The sequence below is a fragment of the Marmota monax genome, unplaced genomic scaffold (assembly GCF_021218885.2).
Source record: "Marmota monax isolate L192 unplaced genomic scaffold, Marmota_monax_Labrador192_F-V1.1 WCK01_AAM20220418_F8-fsc00012, whole genome shotgun sequence".
Classification (NCBI taxonomy): domain Eukaryota; kingdom Metazoa; phylum Chordata; class Mammalia; order Rodentia; family Sciuridae; genus Marmota; species Marmota monax.
This window is the reverse complement of record NW_026695227.1, coordinates 29,306,160-29,334,049: the sequence shown is the minus strand read 5'-3', so window position 1 is coordinate 29,334,049 and position 27,890 is coordinate 29,306,160. Positions and strand designations below refer to the sequence as shown.

The 27,890-nt window shown below is 42.4% G+C and overlaps 1 protein-coding gene across 1 annotated transcript; it reads right to left on the bottom strand.

Annotated features, from left to right (window-relative positions):
* Window positions 1–869: 869 nt before the first annotated feature.
* Pfkm (phosphofructokinase, muscle) lies at window positions 870–25,991 on the bottom strand. The gene is made up of 23 exons (XM_046436244.2): window positions 25,835–25,991; window positions 22,313–22,405; window positions 15,411–15,484; window positions 14,446–14,523; window positions 12,749–12,938; window positions 12,301–12,466; window positions 11,593–11,637; window positions 11,050–11,158; window positions 10,839–10,934; window positions 10,509–10,601; window positions 9,790–9,915; window positions 8,317–8,381; window positions 7,768–7,831; window positions 6,848–6,997; window positions 6,324–6,394; window positions 5,893–5,980; window positions 5,659–5,811; window positions 5,038–5,202; window positions 3,471–3,532; window positions 3,128–3,239; window positions 1,837–1,936; window positions 1,651–1,756; window positions 870–1,402 (listed from the first exon to the last, which is right to left on the bottom strand). The coding sequence occupies exons 2-23, from the start codon at window positions 22,395–22,397 to the stop codon at window positions 1,258–1,260; spliced, it is 2,343 nt and encodes a 780-aa protein (XP_046292200.1). The 5' UTR covers window positions 22,398–22,405; window positions 25,835–25,991; the 3' UTR covers window positions 870–1,257.
* Window positions 25,992–27,890: the final 1,899 nt, after the last annotated feature.

Below are 27,890 nucleotides of genomic sequence, written 5' to 3'. Positions count from 1 at the left end.
GGTTGGAAGGAAGGTTCACACCTGTTCTGAGAGCTATAATCTGGTTATTGGAAGCTAATCTTAATCTGGCATTAAGACAGGGCACTCTCCTGTCAATGGCAGTACTGCCTCTAGTCCAATCTTCAGGACCAACTGCATTATGTGGACACTTGAGTAATGAGGAAGAAGCAGCTATTATAGAATAGAAAAACTGGGCTGGGGATGTGGCTCAAGCGGTAGCGTGCTCGCCTGGCATGCGTGCGGCCCGGGTTCGATCCTCAGCGCCACATACAAACAAAGATGTTGTGTCCGCCAATAACTAAAACAATGAATATTAAAAAAAATTCTCTCTCACTCTCTCTTTAAAAAAAAGAACAGAAAAACTGCAACTGAGTAAGAACTAACATCTTTCTAAAGAAGTATTCCAACCAACTCCCAAACAGGTCCAGGACTGGTGTCTCTGTTTTCCAGGATTTCAAAATGTACATGTCTTTTCCATGAAGATTCTGTCAAATGGAGCCTGGCTTTCATCCAGGAAGGAGTATAAAAGAAAAGTTGAGAAGGAAGAATGCTTGGTTAGAGGAGCAGAGATTGTGGGATGGCTGGAAAAATGCAGTCCTGGATCATGGGTATATGGTGAGAGGTGAAAAACAATTTTGTACATATGAGAGATGAAGGTGTCCTCTTGGCTACAGGAGATGCAGGAAAGACTAGTGCGGAATGAGAGTCAGTGTCCTGTGTTCTGGGACTTTGTGTACAGAACCAAGAAATGCTGCAGGAAAATAATCCAAAAGGAAGAAAAAAGTGTACATGATAATTCATATGGGTAGGTCTGGTGGATGAGGCTGATGACATTCCACTTGTGAAGATGATAACAGGAGAACCAAAAGCACAGTGACCAGTTGGCATTTATTAGTGTAGTTATAGTTGCCACTGTAGTAAAAGTAGTAAAGGAACTAAGGCTCTTTGTTATCACAAAGAAATAAATAGAGCTTATTTTTAGGAAAATTCTGAGTGGCTGAAAGCTAGCAGTAGCACTAGAGGAACCTGGCCTGTGTGACAGATGAAGCTGGGGTAGAAGTAATGATCAAGTCTACCTAGATTCTACTCACTGCCCCCTTCCCAACTCCTGGCCAGAGCTGATCATGGTTACAGGTACAGAATAAAAGGAAACCTAATGAAAAAAGAGCTGAAACAAGGAGAAAACATGGACTTAGATCTAGTAAGAGGAGAGCTGACCATGATCAGAAAAATCTGTTCCCCTTACTCCAAAGAAATCTAGACTGTAGCTTCTCCAGACCGCTTCCGAGAGATGTGCTCCAAGTGGGCGTGGTCTGAGGTGTCCAAGTCAATCTCGTACTTGGCTAGGATTTTGAGGATGGGCCTCAGCTTCAGCCACCACTGTTCCTTGGGTATTCGGTGCCTACAGAAGAATGAGGTAAATGATGATACAGTTCTTTAGCACCCCAATCAACTTCTACTAAGGGCTTATATAGGCATGTGCTTAAAGTGAGCAGAGACTGCATTTAGGACATGGACATCAGATCTAAAGTGGGTAAGGCTACAAGTATTATTTTTAAAAGAAAAGCAATGCAGACAGTGAACAGATTGGGGAGAGTAGAACTTGAAATTCCCAGGGAGAGAACCACTCTAGAAAGTAGATGTACTCACTCAAAATCTGTCTGGTCCTTCAGTTCAGTCACTGGTTGAAAGACCAGGGCCCTCTTGCGCATCCCTAGAACACAGCCAGAGTCTGGAGTGTTGGCAAAGATCCGCCCTGTAATAAGGGATGGTCAGTCAGCTTTTATACTGGGGAACCAACCTCTACAGAGGGGGCTTAACCTCTATCCCACCTACCATTACGGTAACTGTCTTTGATTTTCCCAGACATCCAGTTCATAGCCTTAGCTCCCATCTTAGTGGCAAAATTCCTGTCAAAGGGAGTTGGACTCCCACCCTGGAAAAAGAATTAAAAATTAGAGGGAAGGACTCTAATGGAGTGGCAGACATAACTAGATACACAGATAAAAAGGAAAGAATGGGCCCTGAGTTTATAGGAATTCATAAGTCTGTGAAAGGATACCTTGAAATAGTGTGGAGTTTCAAAGTGAATCACCTATTTATCAACAGTAATTAAAGAAGAGGATTAATCCCACAACTTTCTTTTTTAGTCCTATTTCCCCACCCATCTTTAGCAGCTTTTGTCAGTCACCATCACCGGTGGTCAGAAGTGTTCTTCGAGGCCCAATCTAGCTGCCCTTGGTAGAACTTCAGAATAATATAAAACACCATATAGATTTTCTTTGAACTAAGAGAAAGTATGTGGAAAAGTGAAAAGGGGAAGGAAGAACAGAAAATGGTTTCATATTTATCTAATAACACCCCATCCTTCAGGGGCTGGTAAGTTCATTCAAAGTGAGACACATAATTCATTTTTGGGTAGAAAAAGGTTCAAGGCTTAACAGGCATCAGCTGAGGGCATTTGGGATAGAAGAGAGTCTCAGAACACTGCACCACCTGTGAGTGTCACTAGTAGAAAGGAAGTTGTTTCCCTGAAGCCCCACTTAGTAGAAATGGAGCCCAATACCATCAAATGCCAATACTCATTCAACAGGTTGCTCATGAGAGGCAGGATGGTAATGTGGGAAAAACACTAACTAGGTTCATTCTAGCTCTATGAGTGGCCCTGAAAAAATTACTTCTCTTTGGATCTCATTTTCTTCATCTCAATGATTCACTCTCAACTAGAGATGATTTTGCCCCTTAGGGGACATTCAGCAGCATTTGGAGGCATTTTTGTTAAAATTGAGGGTAAGGGGAAAGTGCTACTGGCATCTCCTGGGTAGAGTCCAGGAATGCTGCCCAACCATCCTACAATGTATAAACAGCCACCCATGACAAAGAATTATTCCAAATGGCAATGATGCAAAGGTTAAGGAATGCTATCCTAAATGAAGATGATGGACCACATCATCTCTAAGGTCATTTCTTGATAAAGATGTTTTGATTCTGTGGCTGTAAGAGATTGGCAGGCCCATGCTCTGTGGTGGCACTGGGCCTCCAACAGATTAGAGGTCAGTAGAAGCCTCTGTAGGTGTTGGGGGTGATGGCTTTCTGGCAAAGGGCATGGCTGGGGTATCTTCCCTACCTGCTGCATGTGGCCAAGCACATTCTTCCTGCTATCGAAGATGCCCTTCCCCTCCTCAGAGTACAGGTTGAAGATGAAGTCAGTGGTATAGTTCTCATTGCACTTCTCATTCCTGCCAGGTGGACATCAAAAGCTTGTGACTCCTCTTATCTTTCCATCCCTGCTTTCTGACTTTATAGGCTCTGGTTCTTCCCTTTTCTACCCCCTCCCAGGGGATATACGGATCCCACCTTTTGTATCTATGAATTCCTCAGGGTATCCTAACCATGGATCCATTCTGTGGGTTAGGGCCTAAGCCTGACTAATTCTTCCTTCACTTAAGAACAGATTGTAAATGAGGTACCTGAGCACCAAGCCTCTTTTCACAGTTGTTTTCATCTTTTGCACCAGATGTTCAACATTTGCCTGAAAATAAAATAGTAAATCCTAAGCCTAGCTGAGAGTGGATAAGGTTGGGCAAGCCACATGAATCTCTTTTCTTCTACACCGGGCCTCTACCAAGAAGGGAGAGAGACATGGAAGAAAGTTATTTATAATCCTGGGCCTGAACTGTGCCTACGTCCTTAAGGAAGTTTTGTGTAGACTAAAATTTCCACAAAGACCTGAAATGAGACAGAACTTGGGAGTAGGCACATTAAAAACTGTCAGTTTTCAGCCCTCACCCTTACTGGTCTCCCTGTCCAGGGTTTTGGATTCCCTTTCCCTTAGAGGACAGATTCTGCTCATAGTATTGGTCTTTACATGGGTTGCTTGTAGTAAAGTGGTGACTCATCTGGACAGAATATGCTCCTTCACTTGAGCTTTGAGTTGGGCATGAAGGAGGCAGAGTCCTTTCCCTCATTCCTGGCTGGGATTGGCTGGGATCCTGGATTAGGGAGTTCCCTCAGCTTGCTGCTAAACCTCCACTCTGTGGCTCTCTTCTCCTCCAGTAAATTGGAATCTGGGAAAATAAGATCATATGGCCCTTCTGTGAAATACAAATCAGAGCCCTACCCTAGAGGTGAAATAATATCTCCCTCAAAAAATGGATTGGTGCCAGGTGTGGTGGCACACGCCTGTAATCCCAGAGGCATGGGAGGCTGAGACAGGAGGATCATGAATTTAAAGCCAGCTTCAGCAAAAGCGAGGCACTGTCTCTAAAGTGAAACCCTATCTCTAAATAAAATATAAAATAAGACTGGGAATGTGGCTTAGTAGTCGAGTGCCCCTGAGTTTGATTCCCAGTATCCCCCCACAAAAAAGTGAATTGGTAATGAGAGAAATCTGGAGGGTGGCATGATATAAGAGAAAGGTCACTGACTTTCTTAAGCAGTTAAACTACCTGCTCACATAGGAGTTTAGAAAAGGGTTTTAACCCTTCTAAACCTTTCTCATCTGTAATATAGAGAAAATACCTTCTTTACAAGTTTGTTACAATGATAAAATGCAAAAAGCACACATAAAGGGCTTATCTACATGCCACCTGTCTCAAAATGTGCACTCCAGAAACACAAGCTAAGGTCAAGTATATGAGGCTGCACTGGAGAATGGCTGTACAGAGATCCTTCTAGTCTTTTTCCTCCTTTTATTTTTTTGTACTGGGGACTGAACCCAGAGGTACTTTCCCACTAAACTACCTCCCCAGCCCTTTTTTATCTTATTTTGAGACAGGGTCTCAGTAAACTGCTTATGGCCTCACTAAGTGCCCAGGCTGGCCTCAATTTTGTGATCTTCCTGCCTCAGGCTCCCAACTCACTGGGACTATAGGTATGTGCCATGGCACCCCACTCCTTATATTCTTCATAGGGCTCCACAGACCAATCAACTCCATCCTCATCTTGAAATCCCATTGCTCCAATCACTGTGGGGACTGTTGGGGGACAGATTTGGGCAGGAGAGAGATACCTAGCAGGCTCTGGATGGCCATCTACCTGCAGGTCTCGAATGGTAAAGGGCTCCTCAAAGATGTAGGCAGCATCAGCCCCAGCTGCCAGTCCTGCCATGGTGGCCAGGTAGCCACAGTAGCCACCCATAGTCTCAATGATAAACACCCGACGTTTGGTGCCTGCTGCTGACTGCTTGATGCGATCACATGTCTGCAAAGATAGAAAGTCATAGAAAGACAGGGTCAGGAACCTGATTCTTGTCATTTCTTTGGCCCTTGCTATTATCTTAACTCCAGAACAATATCCGCCCAGGCTGGCAGGGCCTCTGGACCCCATCAGACTTGCATTCAGGGAGGGCACACATTAGTCAACTACACTGCACAACTTGTCTCCTGGGAAGGAAGCTCTATCATCCTTCACATTGCTGAGATTAGGGTAATTAAGCTGTGTGACCTGAGAAAATGAAAAAAAAAATTGGTAATATTTGATGCATTTCTCAGTGAGGAAAATGGATGCCATTAAAATCCATATGAATGCCTGGGTTTGAAGAAGCATTTTTCAAACATTGCCACTTGTTTAGTACCAAAAAATAGCTCCTTTTCCAGGACTACATTCATTCTGGAGATTATAACCCTAGCCAAAAGGGAAGTAGTGATGGACTCTCACCGTACAAATGGTATTTAGTGCTGTGTCAGCCCCAATGCTGAAGTCTGAGCCAGGGACATTGTTGGAGACAGTAGCAGGAATGACCACAAATGGGATGCAGAGTTCATCAAATTGCTTCCTGCCCTCCATCAGCTCCAGGCCCCCTGTGTATGCCTGAGAAGACAGCAGAAAGGGCAGGAATGAAAAGAGAGGGGAAGTGGGAAGGAGAGGGAAAGAATGGTGGGGAGCACTCACCTCAAAGCCCCCAATGATGACAAGACCCTGAATGTTAAACTTAGTTATGTTGGCACTGATCTGTTCAAAGTTCTTCTTGGGTAGAGTCCTAGTTTGATCAGTAACAGGCAAGATCAAAGGAGAGAAAGTCAGAGTTACAATGGTGCTTTATTTATAATCTCTTGATTTGTATCCCTTCTTTCCCCACCCTCTTATCCGGATCTAAGGACACACACTGGGCTCTAAATTGTCTGAGCTGCTACATGAGGTGGGGATGGCCCTGTCTGCCTTCACTGAAGCCACTATGAGCTTTAAGGGAAATGACCTGGATTAAAGGAAATGACCTGGACCACAGGTGGTGGAAGCAGGCCCTGACCTAATGAACTGATGCACATGTTCAAGGGATATCTTAAAGAGGTGACTGGGAAGAGGTGCTCTACAATGCCCCTTACCTTTTAGTCCCAAGTTTGGAACCACCTTGGCCAGTCCAGCCCCCAACATAGCTCCAGCCAGCTTCCTCAATCTGCAGGAAAAAGTAACATGTTTTTGCATTGCAGCTAGAATACCATGAGGAATGTGTAGGTCTGATGCCACTTATTGAGCTCTGATCCCTCTCATTGAGTCTTCCTTCATTGTAAGAGGAACACCAGACATTGGCTTTCCCTGCAATGCATGGAACTTCTTCCACCTTTTTGCTCATCTAGATAACAAGTACCTTCTTATGCCAGGTACCATGCTGAGCTTTGGGATAGAGAATTAAACAAGATGATATTTGCAAAGGCTCATCCCATTTGTTCCTGCCTGTTATCACTGCCCTAAAATTAAATATTTACTTCTGATTGAACCCAAGAAAAGGAGAGGGAAGTAGTATGGAACAGAGAGGCACACATGAACCTGTCACCCTTGCTACACTGATCTTCCCTGTGACTGTCCCTTGTCCCCCAAAATGTGCCCTCCTTCCGTTGAGTCCCCATACCTGACCCTTGGCCAGGCCCTCAAAGCCATCATGTACAACCAGCACACGGTTGCCCTGGATAAGGGCAATCCTCACAGTGGAGCGAACAGCAGCATTCATGCCAGCAGCTGGAGCCCCCACATTCATCACAGCCACTGTATGCGAACCGCTCTGTACAGGAGGAAGCAGGGGACAGAAAGCCCCACAGTGAGGAGGAGGTTATTAAGAGAAGCAGAGCCTTAATCCTTTATTGTCCTGAGATCAGGGTGTGTGCTTATGATAATACACATCCCTCTCCCAGGGAATGCTAGTATAGACTACTACTTCATACTACAGAAGCAAAATTCTTTACCATAAACAAATAAATAAAGATTGTTTTTCCTGATCCCAGATATCATCATTATGTAACAAATAAGGATTCTTCTGAGCAGTGTTTCCCAAAGTGTGATCCTTGGACTATCTGTATCACCATCCAACTGGAGCTTATTAACCCTGCACATTACTGCTCCTGCCTTAGATATGAACCCCATCCGGGGGAAGGGCCTAGGAATCTGCATTTTTAATGAGCAACCCAGATAATTCTGATACACAGTTAAGTATTGAGAACCACTATTCCAATGGAAAGGTGGCTTAGATTTATGTGATTATTTCCAGAGGATAAAATACATAAGCCCTCTTTCTTATTCTTTGCATACTACAAAATAGCCCTGAATTTGGTATAGTTCTTGGGTTAGAGACATCTAAGATATACTAAGATCACAGAGCCAGTAAGTAGTAATGGCTAACAGAAAATCATCATAGTAGGGTCAGGTACCCAGCGTGGAAGATTAGAGTGGGGCAAGGAAAATGGCAAGACTCAGGTTGCATGGATTAAGGGTAGCACCTCATAAAGAGAGACTGAAGGAGGGAGAGGGTCAAGGAAAAAGGCAAGTCATCAGTACCTTAGAGACCGGGGGTCTGACATGAGCTAGAAGCTTGTATACCTCCCAGTTGTTCATGAAGCTCCTATAAAAAGTACAAAGGGACAGGGCTGTCTTTAGGCCATTCCTTATGGCCAGAGCCATGGAAATTCAGCCCTGAAGTTTTGGTCCCAGAGTGAAGTTCCATAGGACAAACCTCTAGGGACACAACCAGGGCAGAGCAAGGACTGTGCAGGGGCTGCAAAGGGCCCACTCATTCACCAAACACTCCCTGCACACTCTTCTCCCAGGTGTTGTGCTCACCACCACAGGAGACTGTCCCTTGCCTAGGGAAACTTAAGGTCTAGCCAGGACCCACACAGAGTTAAAAGGTCAATCATGGGGAAAGCATCTAGGATGAAATGAGCCTCTTAGTCACCTCACAGCTAATTTTCTTGTGAAAGAAACTGTTGCAGAGACAATAAAAAGAAGAAGCAGAAGCTCAAATTTTGTTCTTAGGCCTATGTAGAGTTTTGGGTTCATTCTGGTATCTAATTTCTGTAGTTAGGAAACTTCTAGTCATTTCCTCACCGGCCTCTCAGCTTCATGGCTTCATCAAATCTCTTCTCATCCATGGCCTTGGTCACATCTTTGGTCTGAGGGAGGAATACAGCAATAATTACAACTCCAGCGCAGCAATCTGCACAGTTGGATTTCCATTTGTACTCATCCTGCCTATTTCTGGGCATGGGACTGAATCCTGCTTACCGTGCACCCCACATTTTCTATGGTCCTTCAAACTCTCACAGAAAAATAATCTTTATTTCTCCTTAATTTTCTGAATAATGAACAGCAAAAGAAAAGGGCCACACCAATGTTTTATTTATTAGAATTATGGAGACAGTGGAAGAGTATTCACAGACTAATAGCATCTTCCTCCACTCTACACCCACCTCCCCAGCCTCTAAACTACTGAGTAAATGAAGAATATCCCCAGAAATAAGAAAGAGTGAAACCTGCCATGTGTTTCTCCACCACTGCTTTCTGCTCTGAGTCAGAGCTTTAACTTTTGAGGTTTTGGAGATGCATATCCTGAAGTAAAGCTTTAAGTCATGGGGACTCCTGAGTCTGAGAGAAGCAAGCTAGCAAACAGGGAGCATTTAGACCAGCCCCGATAATCAGGTGTGACACCTTCATTCCCAGCCACAATGGTTACTCTGGTATCAAAGGATGATTTCCCTACAATAAAAGCTGCCATCTCCTGAGCATTCAACATTTTCCAGGTACTGCATCAGATCCTTTAGATTTCTTTTCTCCAGTCCTTAGAATAAACCTCAAGGTGAGTACCTGTACCCCAGGAGGATCTAAACCCATGTTGGTTTACAGAAACAAATTCAAGGTAGCTATCATGTAAAGACAAAGTTACCCAACAGAACTTAATAATGCTACTCTGTTTTTAATGACTCTAGGAGGGATATTGTATTTCTCTTCCAATAAAAACATAAGAGGGTTTAAGGTCAGATATTAGGAGATATTGGGGCTTATTACTAGGAAGGATGTAGAGTCTCCCATCTTCCTTAGGAATGTTTTACAGGTGGGAAAACTGAGACTTAGAGATATTACGGCTCCTACATCTAGAGGGGTTACAGCTCACTGTGTTCTTTCCCCCATGAATCTCTTACTATACCATCCTGCCTTTCCATTGACTCTTGTACCAGTGGCCTTAGAAGTTGGTCTCATACACTCTGAGCTCCCAGGCAGGGACTTGGGACTATTAAAAAGGGGTTGGGGGCTGGGGTTCTGGCTCAGTGGTACAGCTCTTGCTTAGCATGTGTGAGGCAGTGGGTTTGATTCTCAGCACCGCATATAAATAAACATAAAGTCCATTGACAACTAAAAGATATTAAAAAAAAAAGAAGAAGAAGAAGGGGTTGGGCCAGGCACAGTGGCAAATGCCTGTAATCCCAATGGCTCAGGAAGCTGAGATAAGAGGATCGCATGTTCAAAGCCAGCCTCAGTACAAAAAAAATGAAGGGTGAGAAGGGTGTTAGGATCAGTACTTACCACCTGGACACACTCCATTAGGGGCAGGCGCACAGCCTGGTTACCAGAGAGGCTCACCACACAGGCCGGGGTGTCTGGAGTCCCCTCCAAGAGTGCCATCACTGCTTCCACACCCATCCTGCTTCCCTGCAGGACCCCAAGCAGCAAAGACAGTCTGGTTCAGGCCTCTTCATATTGGATTAGTGTAGATAGTCAGAATATATGGGTACTTTCCAAATCACAGGGTTGAGTTCCACATTTAAGAACTGCAGCCAAGAACTTACTGGGCTTTTCTTCCCCACCCAGATTTCATCTAAAGTTTGATGACTTTTTCCTCTTGCCATCAGGACCCCAGGGATTCTATTTGGTTCCAGAGAAACAGTTCCACTACAGTAATTGACAGAATTACTGGGGCTTAAAATTGATTCCCTTCTTAATTGATATAACAAGGAAATTAACTGCATTTCTTCAAATTAAAATAGAGGGTTCAAACTGACTGTCTGAAGTTAGATCTCAATATTTCACGGATGCCTAGATCTCTAAGATATTGGTCCTCAACTTATAGGGGAGCTATAGGCTGTTATAATATTAACAGATGAGAAATCTCAGCATATGGGAATGTGTCAAGGGCCACTGTAAGCTAGAGGCTGGTAGAGGGCAACATGAGCAATGGTGTAAGCCCTATAGGAATAGGAGAGCAGGGCTCTAACCCATGAGGACCACAAGGCCCTGTGACTTACCAGGATCCGGTCAAAGGCTGATGGTGTTCCACCCCGCTGTACATGCCCCAAAACAGTCACACGAGTATCATATCCCAGACGCTTCACCACCAGCTGAAAGGACACACAAAGTCAAGGGGAGAAAGGGTGCAGGGACCAAGGTAAAAAAGTGCAAGACCTTTTCTTTTGTCTTGTAATGGTTCCTAGTGCGAGGAAAATAGGGACAGGGACCTGGAGAGAGATATACAGAAGAACCAAGGGGACATGCAGTGTCAGCAGACTCGGAAACCATTAAGGGAATGGGTTGGGGTGGCTATGGTGCTGAGCCCCTCTAGTTTCACTTGTACGAACATTCTTGATGTCTTCTGAGGTGATTGGTTTCCCATTCTTGTCAATTGCACCCTCAGCCACAATGATGATGTTGAGACGAGAACCACGGGTCCTTGTCTAGTCAAGAACAGAAGGAGAAGTGGTCAATGGAATGAAACTGATGGATGGCAAATGGACCATCCATGGAATAGGGTGAAGGATTTTTTTTAAGAGAAAAATAAAGTGCCAGTACCTCGGAAAGCCGGCGACAAAGGTGTTCCTCCCAGTCATCATCAGGTGGACATTCAGGAATAAAAACCCAGTCAGCCCCACAGGAGAGAGAGGTGACAAGGGCCAGATATCTGAGATGAGAGCCAGAAGCATGGCACTAGGAACTATACTCCACAAATAACCTCCCCTTACCCAACAAGGTCTCCTAATCCCCATAGCTGGTGAAAGGTCTGGGGATCCTGCATTCCATTCTTGGGATAAGGTAAGAGCACAGGGCCTATCAATGAGAAGCTGTCCCTGAAGAGCACCTTCTATTCATGCTTGATGCCCCAGTGGCTTCCTATTCAGAGATCGTCCATCCTTTCCCACTGAGTGTGTACCTGAGCCTGTGCACACATGCATATCTAGGTAAGTAATGGAGCCAGAGCAAAGGCAGGGCCAGGGTTCCCAAGGAGCTTGTAACCTCCAGATATGCTACTACTGAGAGACCTCACTGGACTCTCTAGGAAGAGGAAAGGTACATTTCTGGGTTCTTGGAATAAGCAGTTTAGGATGAGGATCTTACCCACAGTGGCGACCCATCACTTCTAACACAAATGTCCTCTGGTGGCTGAAAGACAGACACAGGATTTATAGAGCCCATGTTTCCCTATAGCCATGATCAAGTTGCCACCCACATCTAGGTTAATTAACCTCTGGGAAATGCATTTATGCTGCAGAGACCAGGAAGACCTAGGGAAAACATTTTAGCTACAAGGTATCCTCCCATGTCTTTCTATTCCAAAAAGAGATGGGTCAGAAAAGAGAGAGAGAAAGAGGGAGAAAGGAAGGAAGGAAGGAGGTACTAGACTAAACTGGAGTCCTGCAGGATTACCCTGAGGCAAACTGTATTCTTTAGTTCTAAACACATCCTTCTATCCTGCCTTACCCTCACTTCCATCAGCTTATCTCCGAGCAGTGGTGCTTATGGCATCTACAATCTTGAGGTTAGCTCAGGTTTTGGGGCCCCTGGATTTGTTTCAGCCTGGGCAGCAGACATTTAGGAGACAGCCACAGGTATGATCAAGACCTCAGAGCTATGTTTGGATAATAGATTGAAGAGTGGCAAAAGGCAAATCTTGGAGCATTTAGGAAGCAATGTAACTCCAGTGTTCTAAGGGGTAATTCTTTGTTAAAACAGTGTTCTAGCCCCCAGAAAACTGGCCATAACCCAAACACTTTCATTTTTACTAGCCTCTAACCCTTGTCTGTCCCAACCACCATACTCCTTTACCTCTGAGCAGTAGTAGTGATGGCATCTACAATCTCTACAATTCGGTGCAGGGCAGAATCAGTGCCAATGGTCATATCAGTACCACAGAAGTCATTGTCAATTGAGCCAACCAGGCCCACGATATTCAGGTAGCTGGACTTTGTAGCCTCTTCAGGTGTGATCTTACCTACAGTAGGAAGCAAACCAGGAACCCCTGGCTAAAATACTTGGCATGCCCACAGAGTAGAACACTGGAGAGAAAAAACTATGGCCACTGGGAATTATAAGCAATGGCAAAAGAGAAGAAAGCAAAGATTGCCTATTTGTGTCTGGTTAACTTTTACTCCAATGGGGGTTAAGGGTACTTCCCCTTACATGTACATGCATGCCGCGCGCGCGCACACACACACACACACACACACACACACACACTCACACAAACAGTAATGCTGATATAAATAATTCTCACCAGCTTTCTGGAGGTCACTCAATAAATCACTCCACTCGGAACGGAAAGTGTCAGCGCCAGTGAGGCTGCCATCACCCCCAATGACACACAGATTGGTGATCCCACGCTTCACCAGGTTGAGGGCAGCTCTGAGTCGTCCTTCTCGGTCCCGAAAATCCTTGCACCGGGCACTTCCAATCACTGTGCCTCCCTTGAGGAGAAAGGTAGAAGTCAGCTCCCCAGATGACAGCCAAGTTTAGACTCAAAATACTAAGATTTTCTGCACTCCAACGCTGTGTTGTGCTGACACAACTATGTGACTCCCTAGGAAGTTCCCTAATATCACTAAGTCATCTGTCCCTTCCAAAGAATAGGGAAATGATGCTGAGACATAAAGGGACTATTCCTATATTCTGCCACACACCTTAGAAGACTGCTAAGATTAACCCATTTTACTGAAGACTTTATCATCAAAGTATCTATCTTCATAGAGAATAAGGGAATGCATACATCTGGTGACTTCTAGACCACTGAGCTACATCCCAGCCCTTTTTAATATTTTATTTTGAGGCAGGGTCTTGATGAGTTGCTTTGGGCTGCTAAATTGCTGAGGCTGGCTTTGAATACACGATCCTCCTCTCTCAGTCTCCTGAGCCACTGGGATTACAAGTGTGTACTACCATGCTCAGCTGGCTTTGGAAATTTTCAACAATGACCTGACATTATTGGATCGTGTCCAAATTATTATTAGGAATCCATTCCAGTATTTTTTTTTTCCTCTCTATCACACTGATTTCTAACTGACATTAGAAATGTCATTCCTCTTAGCAAATTGGGATCTATGGTGCTAGTGCCAGGAGCTATAATACTCAGGTATTCACAAAAAAAAATAGGTCTGGGTACAGAAAGTCATAAGTTACCAGACACTTACAGATTCACCAAGATAGGTAAGTAGACTTAGCATTTTCATGAATCATATATATGCTCCCAGGCATCCATGACTTTGGTGTAATGGGTGGAGAATTCTGGCTCATTCTCAGGCCACCATATGACAGGCACTATTGCCTATACAGAGCCTTCACCAGGCACTGAACATTAAATTTCTTCCTGTGGGTTTTTATGGGATTTAGGTGAAGAATAGGAATACAAATGTAATTTGTCAATTTTTTAGTAAATGGTTATATTTCTACTGGGCTAGCCCACAGTGGATGACAGATTAAAAGAAGTCTAAAATGACTAGAAGTAAATAGCATAAAGGGCTATGGATATAAAAACATGGTATGTTTCTAGACTTTTTATTTTTATTTTTTTTTATTTATTTATTTTTAAGGCTCCAAGAGGCTCTTGCCCTCTTAAACCTGGTTTCAGGTTACCTCTTCATCTCATGAGGACTGGCAGATTTCAGCTCTGCTTCTGGCTCCAGTCCTCTAGTAAGGTTATTTTCAGGGCCAGACCTTCCCCGTGACCCCACAGTAGAACTTGTTTATGTGCCAGTTCCAAGTCTTGCTTGTGACCTTTCCTTAAAGAGCAAACTGTCCTGTGATCATTCTCCCACCCCTTTCTACCCCACGAAACCAGAGTGATGTTTTCAAATGCAAGGAGTAAAGGGCAAATGTAAGCCCTCTCTTGTCACTGAATCCCTTCACATCAAACCACATGTCAGGAAATTTGGGAGACTAGAAAAAGACAAATAAGGACAGGAGTTCTTTAGAACATACCAGCTGAAGCATCATGGAAACACTTTCCCAGGTGGCCTCCCTGATGTGATCTCCACCATCCACCAGGCCTTGGTAACCCTGTGGAGCACATTACAGCCATTCAGTCTCTATGTGACTTCCCCCTAAATTTTTAGGACCAAGACAAGACCCTTGGGAAGAGATCTATGGGAATCAAGTCATCTTACCCCATTAGTGATCCTTGATGTATAAGATGCTATCATATTTAACACAGACCAAGGAAGGAGTCGTACATTTTTTTCAATAATCTGTTCTAGTTTCTCCCATTTTAAAACATCAGAATGTCCTTCCTAATATTGAATCTTAGTTTATTTTATTTTGGGCTCAACCTATTTCTTCAAATCTGCTTCCCAAGGGGAATTAGATAATGGATTGTTTGAATAACAGTAGAGGAAAAGAAAAAGGGGATAGTGGCAGTAGGGAAGGAAGAAATATGACTTATTACAAGACCATACAGTTTGAGAGAAGAAGGGGAGATAGACTTTATAGGAAAGAAGGGTGGTTGAAGCACAAGAGGGAACTGAGAGAAGGGGATGAAGGAGGAGCGAGAACGTCAGAAAATCAAGCAAATTCAGAAACATAGTAAAACCTCCCCCCTTCTGGGGCTTTGCCCCTGGAGACACTAAATTTCCCATAAATACTACCCATTTCGGTTTTTCTTAGTGTTTGGGAAGACATCCTTCTTCCTTTAAATTGAATAGGCAACATGAGGACCCAGTTTGCAGAAGTCTGGGTCCCTGCATCATTATTTGAGCCAAGAGTGGGAAGGAGTGACTCATGAAGGTAGAGAGCCAAGGAAAAGAAAAATAGCAATGTAACTGGGAGGTAAAGAAAAATAAAGTGGGAAGGCAGTGGGAGGCAGATTAAGCAAGGAACAGAGAAATAAAAATAAGAGTACAAAGTAGGGAACGGAGAAAGAAAAACAGGATACAAAGTAGAAAACCAACCTCATGGACAAAGAAGACACGGGCACCAGTAAAGATACCAACTCGAACCACAGCCCTGACAGCAGCATTCATTCCTGCAAGGAGGGAAGACAAGTCAGAGAGAGGTTACTCCTAAGACAAGCAGCCCTGGAATCCAAAGACACTACAATTGGCTAAAGAATAGAGTAAGCCCTTTTCTCTAAAGCTAAGGTACATTACTTATCCAAGTCTTTTGGTCTCCTTGCCTTCAATTATTGCATTTAATGTGGATGAAGCTCCAGATATTCTATTGCCTTTCCCCCTAAAAATCCTGTCTTTCCCAAGACTTTTCTATGCCAGGGCAATCTGAGGGATAAAAACAGCAATAAGCAAGCACTTTCTTGAATGCATATTATAGGTTAGACACTACTAAGAAATGGTCAAATATTATCTCGTTTAATCCTATCCACAACCCTGGAGTTGTCCCCATTTTACAGATTTGGAAACTGAAGCTCTAACAGTTCAAGGTCATAGAACTAATACTATATAAAGTTCACATTTGAGTCCAAGTCCTAAATAGTATCTTCTTGACTACAATGCCATGCCCTACTAATTTCAATAGTTAGACTAGGCTTCTCCTTGCTCTCTGAACTGAATTGAGACATCCATCCAGCTGTAGTAGGCTTTTCAGGGAAAGACATGACTTTCTGTGGTTCACGACTTGATGCATCAAATCTGTTCAGGAGTATGTCTATTATTGGATGGTGGATTCTTTCAATCTAGATACACACACACACACACACACACACACAAACAGAGCTGTTTAGTGTCATCTGAGTTGGTCTACGTTTCAATATGTGCACACAGTTGTGATCCTCTGGCTCACACACTGCCGGAAGATGTTTGTGACCAAATGTACAGAATCCGTGGGGAACTCATTCTTTCATGGCCTTCTTCTGGTATTCACTCAATTAGTCAACAGAGACTTGCTGACCTTCTTCTGTGGCCCTGTACATTAAGATGTGTGTGGGGAACTTAAAAATATTCTGCAATTTACACTCTCTGTTTCCACTTATAATGGAGAGGAGAGTTTTTTCCCTTTTCACAGATGAGGAGCATCCCTTTCCTAGAGCTGCTCAATGATAAAAACTTTTTTCTAGAAGCACTGTAGAGTAGTAAACCCGTACCAATACACAACATGCAGTGGGTGTCCCATATGTGTGTTCCATATCTGGAACAATGCTATTGAATACTGGACCGTGCTGAACACAGTTTTATTGGTAAGAAATGGGAGACATCCCTGTCCTACCTTGCCATATGAGGAGGGGTTCCAGAAGATGCTAAAGTATCTTAGAGATATGATGGATCAACTTTGCATGAACCATTTTAGCTGCCCTCTCTCAGATATCCTAGTACATTTTTTTTTTTCAATCTAAAATCTATCCAAATGGTCCTCAAACCCTGTCTGAAGAAATATACTATTAAGCAACAGGGTGTACAACCAGAGATATGAAAAATTGTGCTTTATATGTAATATGAATTATAATGCATTCTGTTGTCATATATAACAAATTAATTTTTTTAAAAAAAAGCACCAGGGAAGCAGCAATTGGAAAAATCTGCAGCTCTAGACTGTATTACAAACTATTGAATAATCCAAAGTCATTATAAACTATTGAATAACCCAAGCTATCCAGGACAGAATAAAAAGGACAAGATTATTTTTTTCTTCTCTCTCTCTCTTTCTCTCTTCAGGCTGACATATTATTACATGGCTATTAGCTCCAAATCAAATTGAGGATGCATTTGCTCAATGAACAAATATTAACTGAATTGGCACCATGCTAGGCACTGGGGATACGGCAATGAGCAATACAGCCTCTGGGAAAACAAAAATAAAGGATCTGATGATGGTCCTCAACATGTGAAGAATTATAATATGGCATACTGATCCTGAAAAAAAGAGATATTTACAAAGTGCAGTGGGAACAAGAACAAAGAGCATCTACACCTGCCAGGAGGAAGTCAGAAAATATAACATTTGTCCAGAGATGTATGGGACAATTTCCCTTTAAATCTTTTTCTCAGGTAGACAGTTTGAGGAAAAGTGTTCTAGGCATAAACAAAGGTCAGAGTCAAGAAATAACCTGAGGTAATTCAGTAATTAAAGAGTAAAATGTAAGATATGAAGCAAGAATTAAAGCTACACAGGTGGATAGACCCCAAATAACACATGGAGAAGTATGGCTTTTTATTCTGTGGGCCAGGGCTTGAGGATCCCTGAATGAGGAGTTTCAGGGAATCTGTGAACCCCACAAAACTAGATGAAAAGTTTTGTAAGCATGGACATTTCTTTTAGGAGAAGGTTCATAGTTTTCATTTAATTCTTAAAGTGAAGTCTGTGGCCCCTCCTCTCCCACACACAAAAAAAGTTGCAGACAATGAATTTCTGAAGAATTTTGAGAGCAGAGGGACATGATGAGATCTACATTATCAGAAAGATAACTCTGGCAGCAGTGTGACAGGCAGCTTGAGAGAGGTGTCATTAGGATTAGAGGCTCTCTGGCATCCTACAGAAGACATGAGGAGGAACTGCACTAGAACAGAGTTTGGACAAAACAGATACTGGGACGGAAGCCAACTAGGAAACAGAAACAACAGGAAGGACTCTATCTAATCAGCAACGTGATTAAACTTCAAGGTGTTGGAGACCAAGGAGGAACTTCCCCACATTGACTTAGGCAAAGGGTCAAGCTGTGGTACCACTATCTGTGCTGAGCCAGGGTTTGTTTGGGGAAAGTAGGAGTGGGGATGATGCATTCATATTGGAATATGCAAGTTTGATGTTCTTATGGGACATCCCCGTGGACTTTGAAGAGATGGTCTCAAGAGAATATACAGAATCAGAAGGAAAAGGGCAAGGAATTGAACCCTGAGGAAAATCAACCATATGGGATTCCATAAAGAAAACAAAGACAAAAGGAGAACCCGGGCTTAGCAATGTCTTGAAAGTCAAGTGGGAGCAGTTTTAAGAAGTGAGAACAATGACAAATGCTTCTGATAATTGATCTCAGATATGGACTGGATGGTTGGGCTTATCAACAAGAGGCACTGGTGAGCCCGGATGTCACAGCATACTTATGACATCACTAAGGCAAAGCCCTATGAAATTTAGACATCTGAGTTCATATACTTAGTTTGAATGAAAAACAAAAAAGTCTGTGGAGGGAGGAGAGGGCTTCTGAAAAGCTTTAGAAAAACCCTGTGTGTGTGAAAGGAACAAAGAGTCAACACAAAGCCACTGATACTTTAGGAGAGATGAATAAAGTCAGTTCATTAAGATTAGAACACATATGAAACTACTGTTTGCTTTAGAACCCATCACAAGGCCTATGAGATTCTCCATTGGATACCTGGAGTTCTGGAATGTGAATCTGTAATTTTAGGAAATAGGGAATAAATGTTAATCTGAAATGTATAGGATGGAATATAGTTTTCTTCTCCCAAGATGAGTAGAAGGGTGGGGAGGGGAGTGGCTAAAGAGAAACAAATGACTTAAAGGTTTTCAGTGTAAAGCAAACAATACATAATGGGCAAAAATATCGAAATCTGTTGGGCATAAGAAAAATCCCACAATAAGGAGGATTCTTTCTCTTCTCTCCCTCCTCTACCTTCTTTTTACCTCAAACTTACAACCTCCAGATGTCATCCTTCCTGCCTCTATATTGAATGAGAGTTTTCTTAGAAATAGTTTTAAGACTCACTTTTCACTCCTGTATCTGCCTCAAACCTCTGTATCCTTAAAAATCAGACTGGGTTGTATAGATAGTTTATATCAAGGAACTCAGCAATTCTTTGGTCTCTTCTATCCAACCTTACTGGCCTAGTCTGGCCCCAAGTCATCCTAGCCAAACTCTCCTTGGCTGTTCCATGTTGCCCTAAATAACTCTCTATGAGCAGCTGCCTGACTTATTAGAAGTAAGACGAAGGATAAGATTACAGGCACCAAACAGAAGGCATCCTGGGTACAGCCAGGAAAGGCTCTGGAGAACATTATAAGCACGTAGTTTGGAGTCTCCAATTACAGCCTATTGGGAAGAAGTTTGGGGGAGAAGAGCTATGGGTGATGGGTCTTTATGCAACTAGATAAAGAAAAACCAATAAAGGATTTCATCATAACTTTTTTGAAAGTTGATGTTAAAGAAGTTTCTTTCTACCTGCACTCTGAATAAAATTTTCTAAATTACTAGGAATAAATGTTTGTTAGATGTGAATTGCACTTTCTAGTAAATATGTGACTAAAAATTATAACTCTAGAATAGCAATCCAGAGAGGTAATGGAATCCCTGTTCCTGTGAACCTTTAAAAGTAGGATAATCATGCATTTGGAATGACTGCCTATCTGGAGACAGAGGGCTACAGCAGATGACTGGGGTCCTTTCCAGGGGCAGGATATGCTGATGTGAGACTACGACTGGTACAAGGGATTGAATCCAAGGACACTGAGCTAGATCCTCAGCTCTACACCACCCCTGCCTCCACTTTTTTTTTTTTCTTTCTCTCTCTCTCTTTTTTCAAATAGAGTCTCACCAAATTGTCTGGGCTGACCTGGAACTTGTAATCCTCCTGCCTCAGGCTGGGATTACAGGCATGTGCCAATGTACCTGAGGATATGCTGATTTCATTAGGCTAAAAGTGGCCCGGTTTAGGGAGGCTGGAACCTTTCTCTTTCCTGAGTTGGAAAGAATTAGGATTTGGCATTTAATCAGCCCAGCATCCTAGAAATCTTGCTTTTTGAGCTTAGGATGTCTGATTATTTCTCTACTTCTAGTTTGCTGAGCTCAGAGTTGTGGCCTCTATGGATTTTATAGAATCAATCTCACTTTCCCAGGTGGCACAGAGTCTCTAGGGGAAAAAAACACATTTCTGTGCTTTTTCCCTGGGATAACTAGTGCCCATCAAATTTATCTCTGTACAGGCCACTTCTACAGTGGAGCTGTGCCTTCAGTGGGGACCTCTAGCTGTTTTCTACCTTGCCTCCTTGCCATCCTAGAATTTCATTTTCAACATCTCTCAGTCCCTGTGGACATGTTCCTGTGATGTTATGTGGATTCACAGATGAGATATTTCCTACACTGTATTATCTATTACAGAATCTTACAAACTTCAGCTCAGCTAAGCCCTCTGGAAATGAGCTTATTTACAGCCCCTGCTTCACTGAAAGATGACTCCTCCCTTATAGCAGGCAAGTCATAAGAGATTTTTCACTGCTTGGGATCAGAGGCTGAGTCTGTGCTTAGATTCAAGGTAAATTCTAGGCTTCTATTTTGTTTCTTCTTCCATTTTGTTTCTTCCATTTTTTCTCTCTTTCCCTCTCCAAAGAGCTCTTTTCCTTCATCATTTCATACTGTGTGTGTCACATAAATTTTTTAGCAGGCTCTCTTGTCCTGATCTGACTACCTAACAAACCTGGACCTAGCTACCATAGGTCCAGCATCAGCATTCAAGAGTTTATATTGAAGATCTCAGTACTGGCATGGGGTTCTGCCAGTGGAGAAGAGAGAAGTGACAGAAACCAGGCCAGCAGTCTCTTCAGCTCCACTGCATTTCTAATCTGGTCACTTTCTAAACTCAGGCCACTGCCCTCCCCGCTCAGTTTGTTTGTTTGATAATTCTCTGCTTCACAACATATAACTAAATAAACATTAGCTTAAAATATATTCAAAGTCTAGCTTTACTAATTTACTAATAAGAAATATCTTAAGAGCAAAGATTGTCTTTTTCATTGATGCATCCTTAGTGCCTATCATCCTGCTTGATGCATAGTAGATGCTCAAAAATTCATTTCTATTAACAGAACATTTTTGATGTGGCAGCCACTCTTCTAAACATTGTATTTGAATGAAGGAATCAGTTTCTTGAAACTATCTTTTCCATGAAGTTTCCCCTGATTAATCCAGCCAGGGTCCAATCATTTCCTCATATAAGTGGATTCCATTTGGCTAAGGCACACTCATTTGTTCTTTCTTATGTGCCTTTACATAAGAATTGCAATAATATATAACATCTTTTCTCATTAAACTATAGTTCTCAAAGGAAACCCACTTCTTCACAATAGACTGTATACAAAGTGGGCACTTAACACACCAGGAAAGCTTAGGTTCAGTGGCATCAAGGAGGATAGACTGGCTGAAATCTCTTTCTTTATTCCATCACTGTCTCCATGTCCTGTAACCCTTTCAAAGAGATTCTGCCCCTCTTCTATGTATCATAAACTAGAATATATAAGAAAATCAAACTGGAAAGGATTTTTTAAAAAATCACACCACCTCTGATAAATATCTGATTTTTATAATACCTAGGTTGCTTAGACTCAACCCAGAGAAAGATTCACTCTGGCTGTTTACTACCCCTCCATCCCCCCAGTGGATTGGTACTTATTAACTGCTGCTGTTCCTATTTGATTAAGGACTAAATGTATGCAAATGGAGGAAAAGCCAGGGAAAGCAGTGCTGACTGGCTCTGGTTAGTGCAGGAACTCTCCAGACACCAGAGTTAATACCTGAGGGTCTATCTGGGGCCCAGGAAATACCAACTCTGGGTCTCCTCCCTTTCCCACTCTTTCCCAAGTTCTTGAAATGAATCTACTTTTTGCCTTCCCAACAATTTTATTTCTTAAGTCTCTTTCCAATGTTGCTTGAGAAAACACCAATTTTAGGTACCAGAAGATCAAAATGTCCCTAAATCTTCAGAGAAACTTTGAAAGAAATTTTTTGAATATTTGAATAAATAAAAGTACAGCAAATAAAATCCAAATATACTTGGGGACTTAGATATGACAAATTTTTAGGAAAACCCAGAATTCCATGAACTCACAGTTCTATTCTACAAGTTAAGGGGATCAAGAAATTCCAAGGGGCCATATTTTGCCCCCTCTTCCTTACCTTGGGCATCTCCACCAGAGGTTAACACGGCAATGGCTTTGCCAATCCCCAGGGTTTTGGCAGCATGGTGCTCTTCGTGGGTCATGATCCACTCTAGAATTTAAGATAATGGTCAGTTAAAACACAGTTGAATCAAGGTGCTGGTCACTCAAGAAGTGTCTCTATTAGATTGCCTAGAGCTACCAAGTCAGGCTCTCCCACTACACTAACGCTGTGCCGTGCAGCCTGGGAGCTTTGGACTTCTTCCAGAGGAGAGCCACACCCTTACAGAGAGAGTGACAAGCTGAAATGTCACAGTAATCAAGCCCAAGACTGCAGAAGTCCTGGCTAATCCCTCCTTTTTCCCTCCCACCCCATTTGGAACCTATTTGGAGAATAAGATAAGGCCAGGGAAAAGGTCAGTAAACTGAACAGAAATGAGAAAGGAGGGGAAAAAGCTGAGTTGGCCTCGAGAAAAGGATTCCTAAATATGATTTCTCGCTTTATCAAAAGAAGAATTATAGCAAAGGGTAGGAATCAGATGAAGTTTGGGTTGCAGACTGAGAATCAGCAATGTAGAAACAGAAAAGCAAGGGTAAATTGACTTAAGGTTAGGGTTGAATGTTATGGAACTGACTGACTGGAGCAGGCCTGGATGATATGGAATTGACAGCAGACTTTGAGGTTATTCAAGTCACATTAGAATTTCTACAAATTAATGGTGTCAGTCTCAGGAATACTTAGGGACTTTGTATGGTTCTTCCCATCCTTCTCAGGCTCAGCCTCCTGAGCATCTCTTGATCTTTCACTTTCATCTTCAGGTTTTGACCCTCTACCTGCACACTATCAAATGGGAAAGCTAACACAAAAATCACTGCCACATACACACAGATATGTACATGTGTCATGGAGATGCCTTCATAGTTTTATTTTTAGGAATTGTGTCTTTCAAAGGAACACATAAGATATACTTTTCTATCTGTAAGATGACAATAGAATCATCACTTTTAGTTATGCAGGCTAAAAGCTGTTATTTTAAAAACATATCTTCTGCTGGATGCTGTGGCACATGCCTATAATCCCAGGAGCTCAGGAGGTTGAGGCAGAAGGACTGTAAGTTCAAAGCCAGCCTCAGCAACTTGGCAAGGCCCCAAGCCACTTAGCAAGACCTTGCTTCAAAATTAAAATTAAAAAGGACTAGGAATGTGGCTCAGTGGTTAAATGTCCCTGGGTTCAATCCCTGGAATCAAACAAACAAACAAACAAAAAACATCTCCTCTTTGCCTCTCAGAATCAAAACAGACACCAAATCTTATTCTCCCTTCTTATTATCTTCATACCCATTCCCTCTTTTCTATTCTCACTGCCTCTTTCTGCCTGAATTGCTTACTACAACAGCTGGTCTCCCTCTGCCTGTGTTTCCTTCTTCATTTTATCAGAGACACCTTTCATCAGAAGGTCACAGGCCCCTAAGGCTTCAGTAGAGAGGGGATTCAAGTATAGGAAGAAGAGCTAGCAATAAGGGCAACTCATGTTTCTGTCCTGTGCCTGGGGAAATCAGGGTAGTTGTTTTTAGAGACATAGGTCACAGACCACAGATGTCAATAAAATACATGCAGTGACCACATATGAAGATAGACATAAACACACATAGTATTATGAGACACAAATTAATAAACATGCTACATAATCAGCACTGACAAGTCAAGTCCAAACTTGAGTAATGTTGCATTACTTGTCCCCACTCTTGTCCTTGTCCAGTATACCCTGGTCCTTTCCACAGATCCATATTCCACTCCATCACTTAAGACCAGTCTTAGTTGCACTCTTACTAACCTGCTAAACCTTACTGATTACCAAAGATCCAGGAAGGCTTCTCTTTGTACTCCTCTAGATCACATACTGTATACTGTCCAGAACTGGATTACTGTTTTGCACTTAAATACACCACTTTAGTGGCATTTTAATTGCTTCTTCTGCACTAAAAAATGATTGGACTAGATCAAGGGACAGCAAACTGCAGCCTGCAGCTAAATATAGCCATTCTCTTGTTTTTGAATGGCAACAAGCTATGAATGGTTTTTTACGGTTTTAAATGGTTGCAAAAAGTATTTCACGACAAGTGAAAAATATAAGAAATTCAAATTTCAGTGTTGCTGTGTGCAGTGGTGCACACCTATAGGCCTAGCTGCTAGGGAGGCTGAGACAGGAGAATCCCTTGAACCCAAGAGGTCAAGGCCAACCTAGGTGACATATAGAGACCCTGTATGGAAAAAAGAAATAATAAATTCAGTGTCCATACTATCCTCATTCATTCACATATTATCTATAGCTGTTTCTTTGCTGTAACCACAGTGTAGATATTGCAGCAGAGACCCACTAGCCTATAAAACCTAAAATACTATATAGCTTTAACAGAAAAAGCTTGCTGACCACTGGACTAGATGACAGCTAAAGTCTCTTTCCCTAACTAGTCTGAAAATTGCTCCAGAACAGGGATCACATACATTTTTTAAAACCCTCCCACAACCTACCAAAGTCTAGTGAAATCTGTGCAAACGAAAGGAGCTCAAGAAATACATGTTGAAAGCATTAATGAGCTGATGCACTACAAGAAATACAACCATATGAAAAATTACAAGTAACCCTGGATACAGGTACACCTCCATATTCTCTCTACTCCTAAAAACACACTCACACACAACTATATGAAATCATATAGTACAAATGGTGAAAGGTACATAAACATACATGAATATAGGCACTATCTTATTTAGCTAGAATGTTAACATCAAAATTTCTGCTGATCTTAAAAAAGATTGAGTGGCTGCAGCAAATAGAAACCCCCAAATTTAGAAAGGAATAGAAGACATCTGAATGTGCTCATCTCTCTTACGGAATGTTTTCTTCTAATTCATTCTTAGAGCGCATCACAGGGACAGAAGGCTCATCACAGGTAAAAGAAACCCATACGAGGATCTTCCACACAAGGAGGTGACAGTAAGGGAGAGAATTCACCCTAACTAGAAGATGAGGAGCTCTGACCTGTAAATAGCTCACATTTTCTCCTGAATCTCTGAGACAATTAAGAGAGGCACAGGACACAAAAATACATGCATACTCATACATAAGCATCCTTTATAGATCCAAAGTGACACCCATGTAGAGACAGTCACAGATATTATGCATGTGTGTGTGTGTATATATACAAAATACACGCACACACACATGCATGTGTGTATATAAGCACTGTGAGGGGCAGGAATACAGAGAGGCAGCATCATAGGTACCCCGATTTGAGTTGGATGAATGCCAGGGAAGGGATCAGGCAGCCAAGGGCAACGCAGTCGGACACTCCTCGCCTGACCAGCCATCCCCATTCCCACGGAACCGAGCTGAGATTAACCAAGAGGCTGGAATTCTTCACCACTACCCGCTACCCATCCCCCTCTCGACTCCGGCATCTGATGCCTATCCCTTCTTCTTGCCCCTCTGCTCCCTTCAGTTCTCCCCACCGCCTCCTCCCAGCACGTTCACTCTCACCTCAACTCGGCTTTTTCCTTTGCTCTTCACCCAAGGCCTCCCTCTTGCCTTTTAGTCTTAGCTTTCCTCCGTCTCTGCTTTCTTGCAGATTGTCCTTGGGGAAAGGGGGAGGGGAACTTGGCGAACACGGGGAGGAGCCAGGTGGAGGCAGCAGGGCGGGGGAAAGAGGGGAGAGTTCCCAACCTCCACTAACAGATGCTGACAAGGAGGCTCCGCCTCCCCTTGCTCTCCTTTCTCCTCCTCTTCCTCCTCCCTTTAAGAACTGTGCTCAGAAATGGCAGCGGCTTAGTTTCTTCACTCCCGAAAGAAATCCTGGGGACCTCATATAAATCTTGGGAGCCATCGGCTCCTGTGCCTAACGAGAATCAGAAAGTATTTAATTGCTTCTCTTGTTTTCAGCAGAGTTAACTTTTTCCTACCCACACTGCCTGAGACTCTGCATTCAAACATCTTCAGCAACTTATAATAAAACCTCCCCTCTGGCCCTATCCTACCTCTATCACTCTTTCAGCAAACATTTATTTGGAGTCTGTGAGCCTTGAAGTTTTGTCTTGAGTGCTGAAAAATGAAAAGATAAATGGAATAGAGTCCCTACCTTTGAGAAACACTGACTACTGGTATTTTCTACAGACAAACCTTAAAACTTTCTCAATATTTGCATTATCTTTCTCATAGAAAATATGAAAATTTCAGCTAGCTAACTCAGAAGGAAGTGCCAAGACAAGAACGCTGCTGTGATAGCCCCTTTCAAAACCTGCAGTAGGAGGAGTGCAGGATTCTGGCAGTCTGTAAGTAAAGCATGTCTGTGGGACTCAGCAAACAGGATCCACACTGGGAACATGGGTCACATACATGCTCTAGGAGCAAGAAGTGCATTCCTCACACAGATCTCCTTCTCTCCATCCCTTGTTCTACTCAATGTTTGGTCCAGTGCCTCTCTATCTGTTCTTGCTTTTTCTACAATCCTTCCTTGTGCTTACTTTTGTTTCTGCCCCTATACATTCCAGCCTCAAGCAATAAGAATGAAAGTGAATAGGAGATAAAACCATTTTACTACAAAAAGTAAAAACTTTTGTGTTAAAAATAATACCATCAAGAAAATGAAAAGGCAGGGTGTGGTGGTACCTGTAATCCCAATGATTTGGGAAGCTCTCTCAGGAGGATTACAAATTCAAGGCCAGCTTCAGTGGCTTAGTAAGACCCTATCTCAATAATTAATTAATTAATAAATTAATAGAAAGGACTGGGGATGTAGCTTGGTACCTCTGGGTTCAATCCCCAGTGTGTATGTGTGTTAAGGGGTAAAAAGACTTCTCAAGAAAATAAGACTTTTTTTTTTCCCCAGAATGGAAGGGAATATTTGCAAAGCATGTATGTGATAAAGATCTGATATCCAGAATCTATAAAGAACTCTTGCAACTCAATAATGAAAAGATAATAACCCAAAAAGGACAAAAAGATCTGGATACCTCACCAAAGAAGATACACAGAGGGCTAGGGTTGTAGCTCAGTGGTGGAGTGTGCTTGCCTAGCACATATGAGGCACTGGGTTCAATCCTCAGCATCACATAAAAATAAATTAATAAAATAAAGTTATTGTGTCCATTTACAACTAAAAAATTAAAATAAAAAAAGGTGTACAGATGGCAAATAAGCATACAAAAAGATGTTCAACATAATTTGTCATTAGGGAATGGCCAATTAAAACAGTGAGATACTCTTACACACCTATTAGAATGGCTAAAATTTAAAATAATAAAGTCTAACGATATCAAATGCTGATGAGAATGCAAAGCTACAAGAACTCTCATTTATTGTCAGTGGAATGAACAATGATACAGTCACTTTAGAAGACAGCTTGACAAACTTTTGACAGTTTCTTACAAAACGAAACATAATATTACCACATGATCAAGTAATAGGTTTTTTTAATTTTTTTTTTTTTAGTTGTAGATGAACAGAATGCCTTTGTTTATTTTTATGTGGTGCTGATGATCAAACCTAGTGCCTCACGCATGTTAGGCAAGCGCTCTGCCACTGAGCTACATCCAGCTCC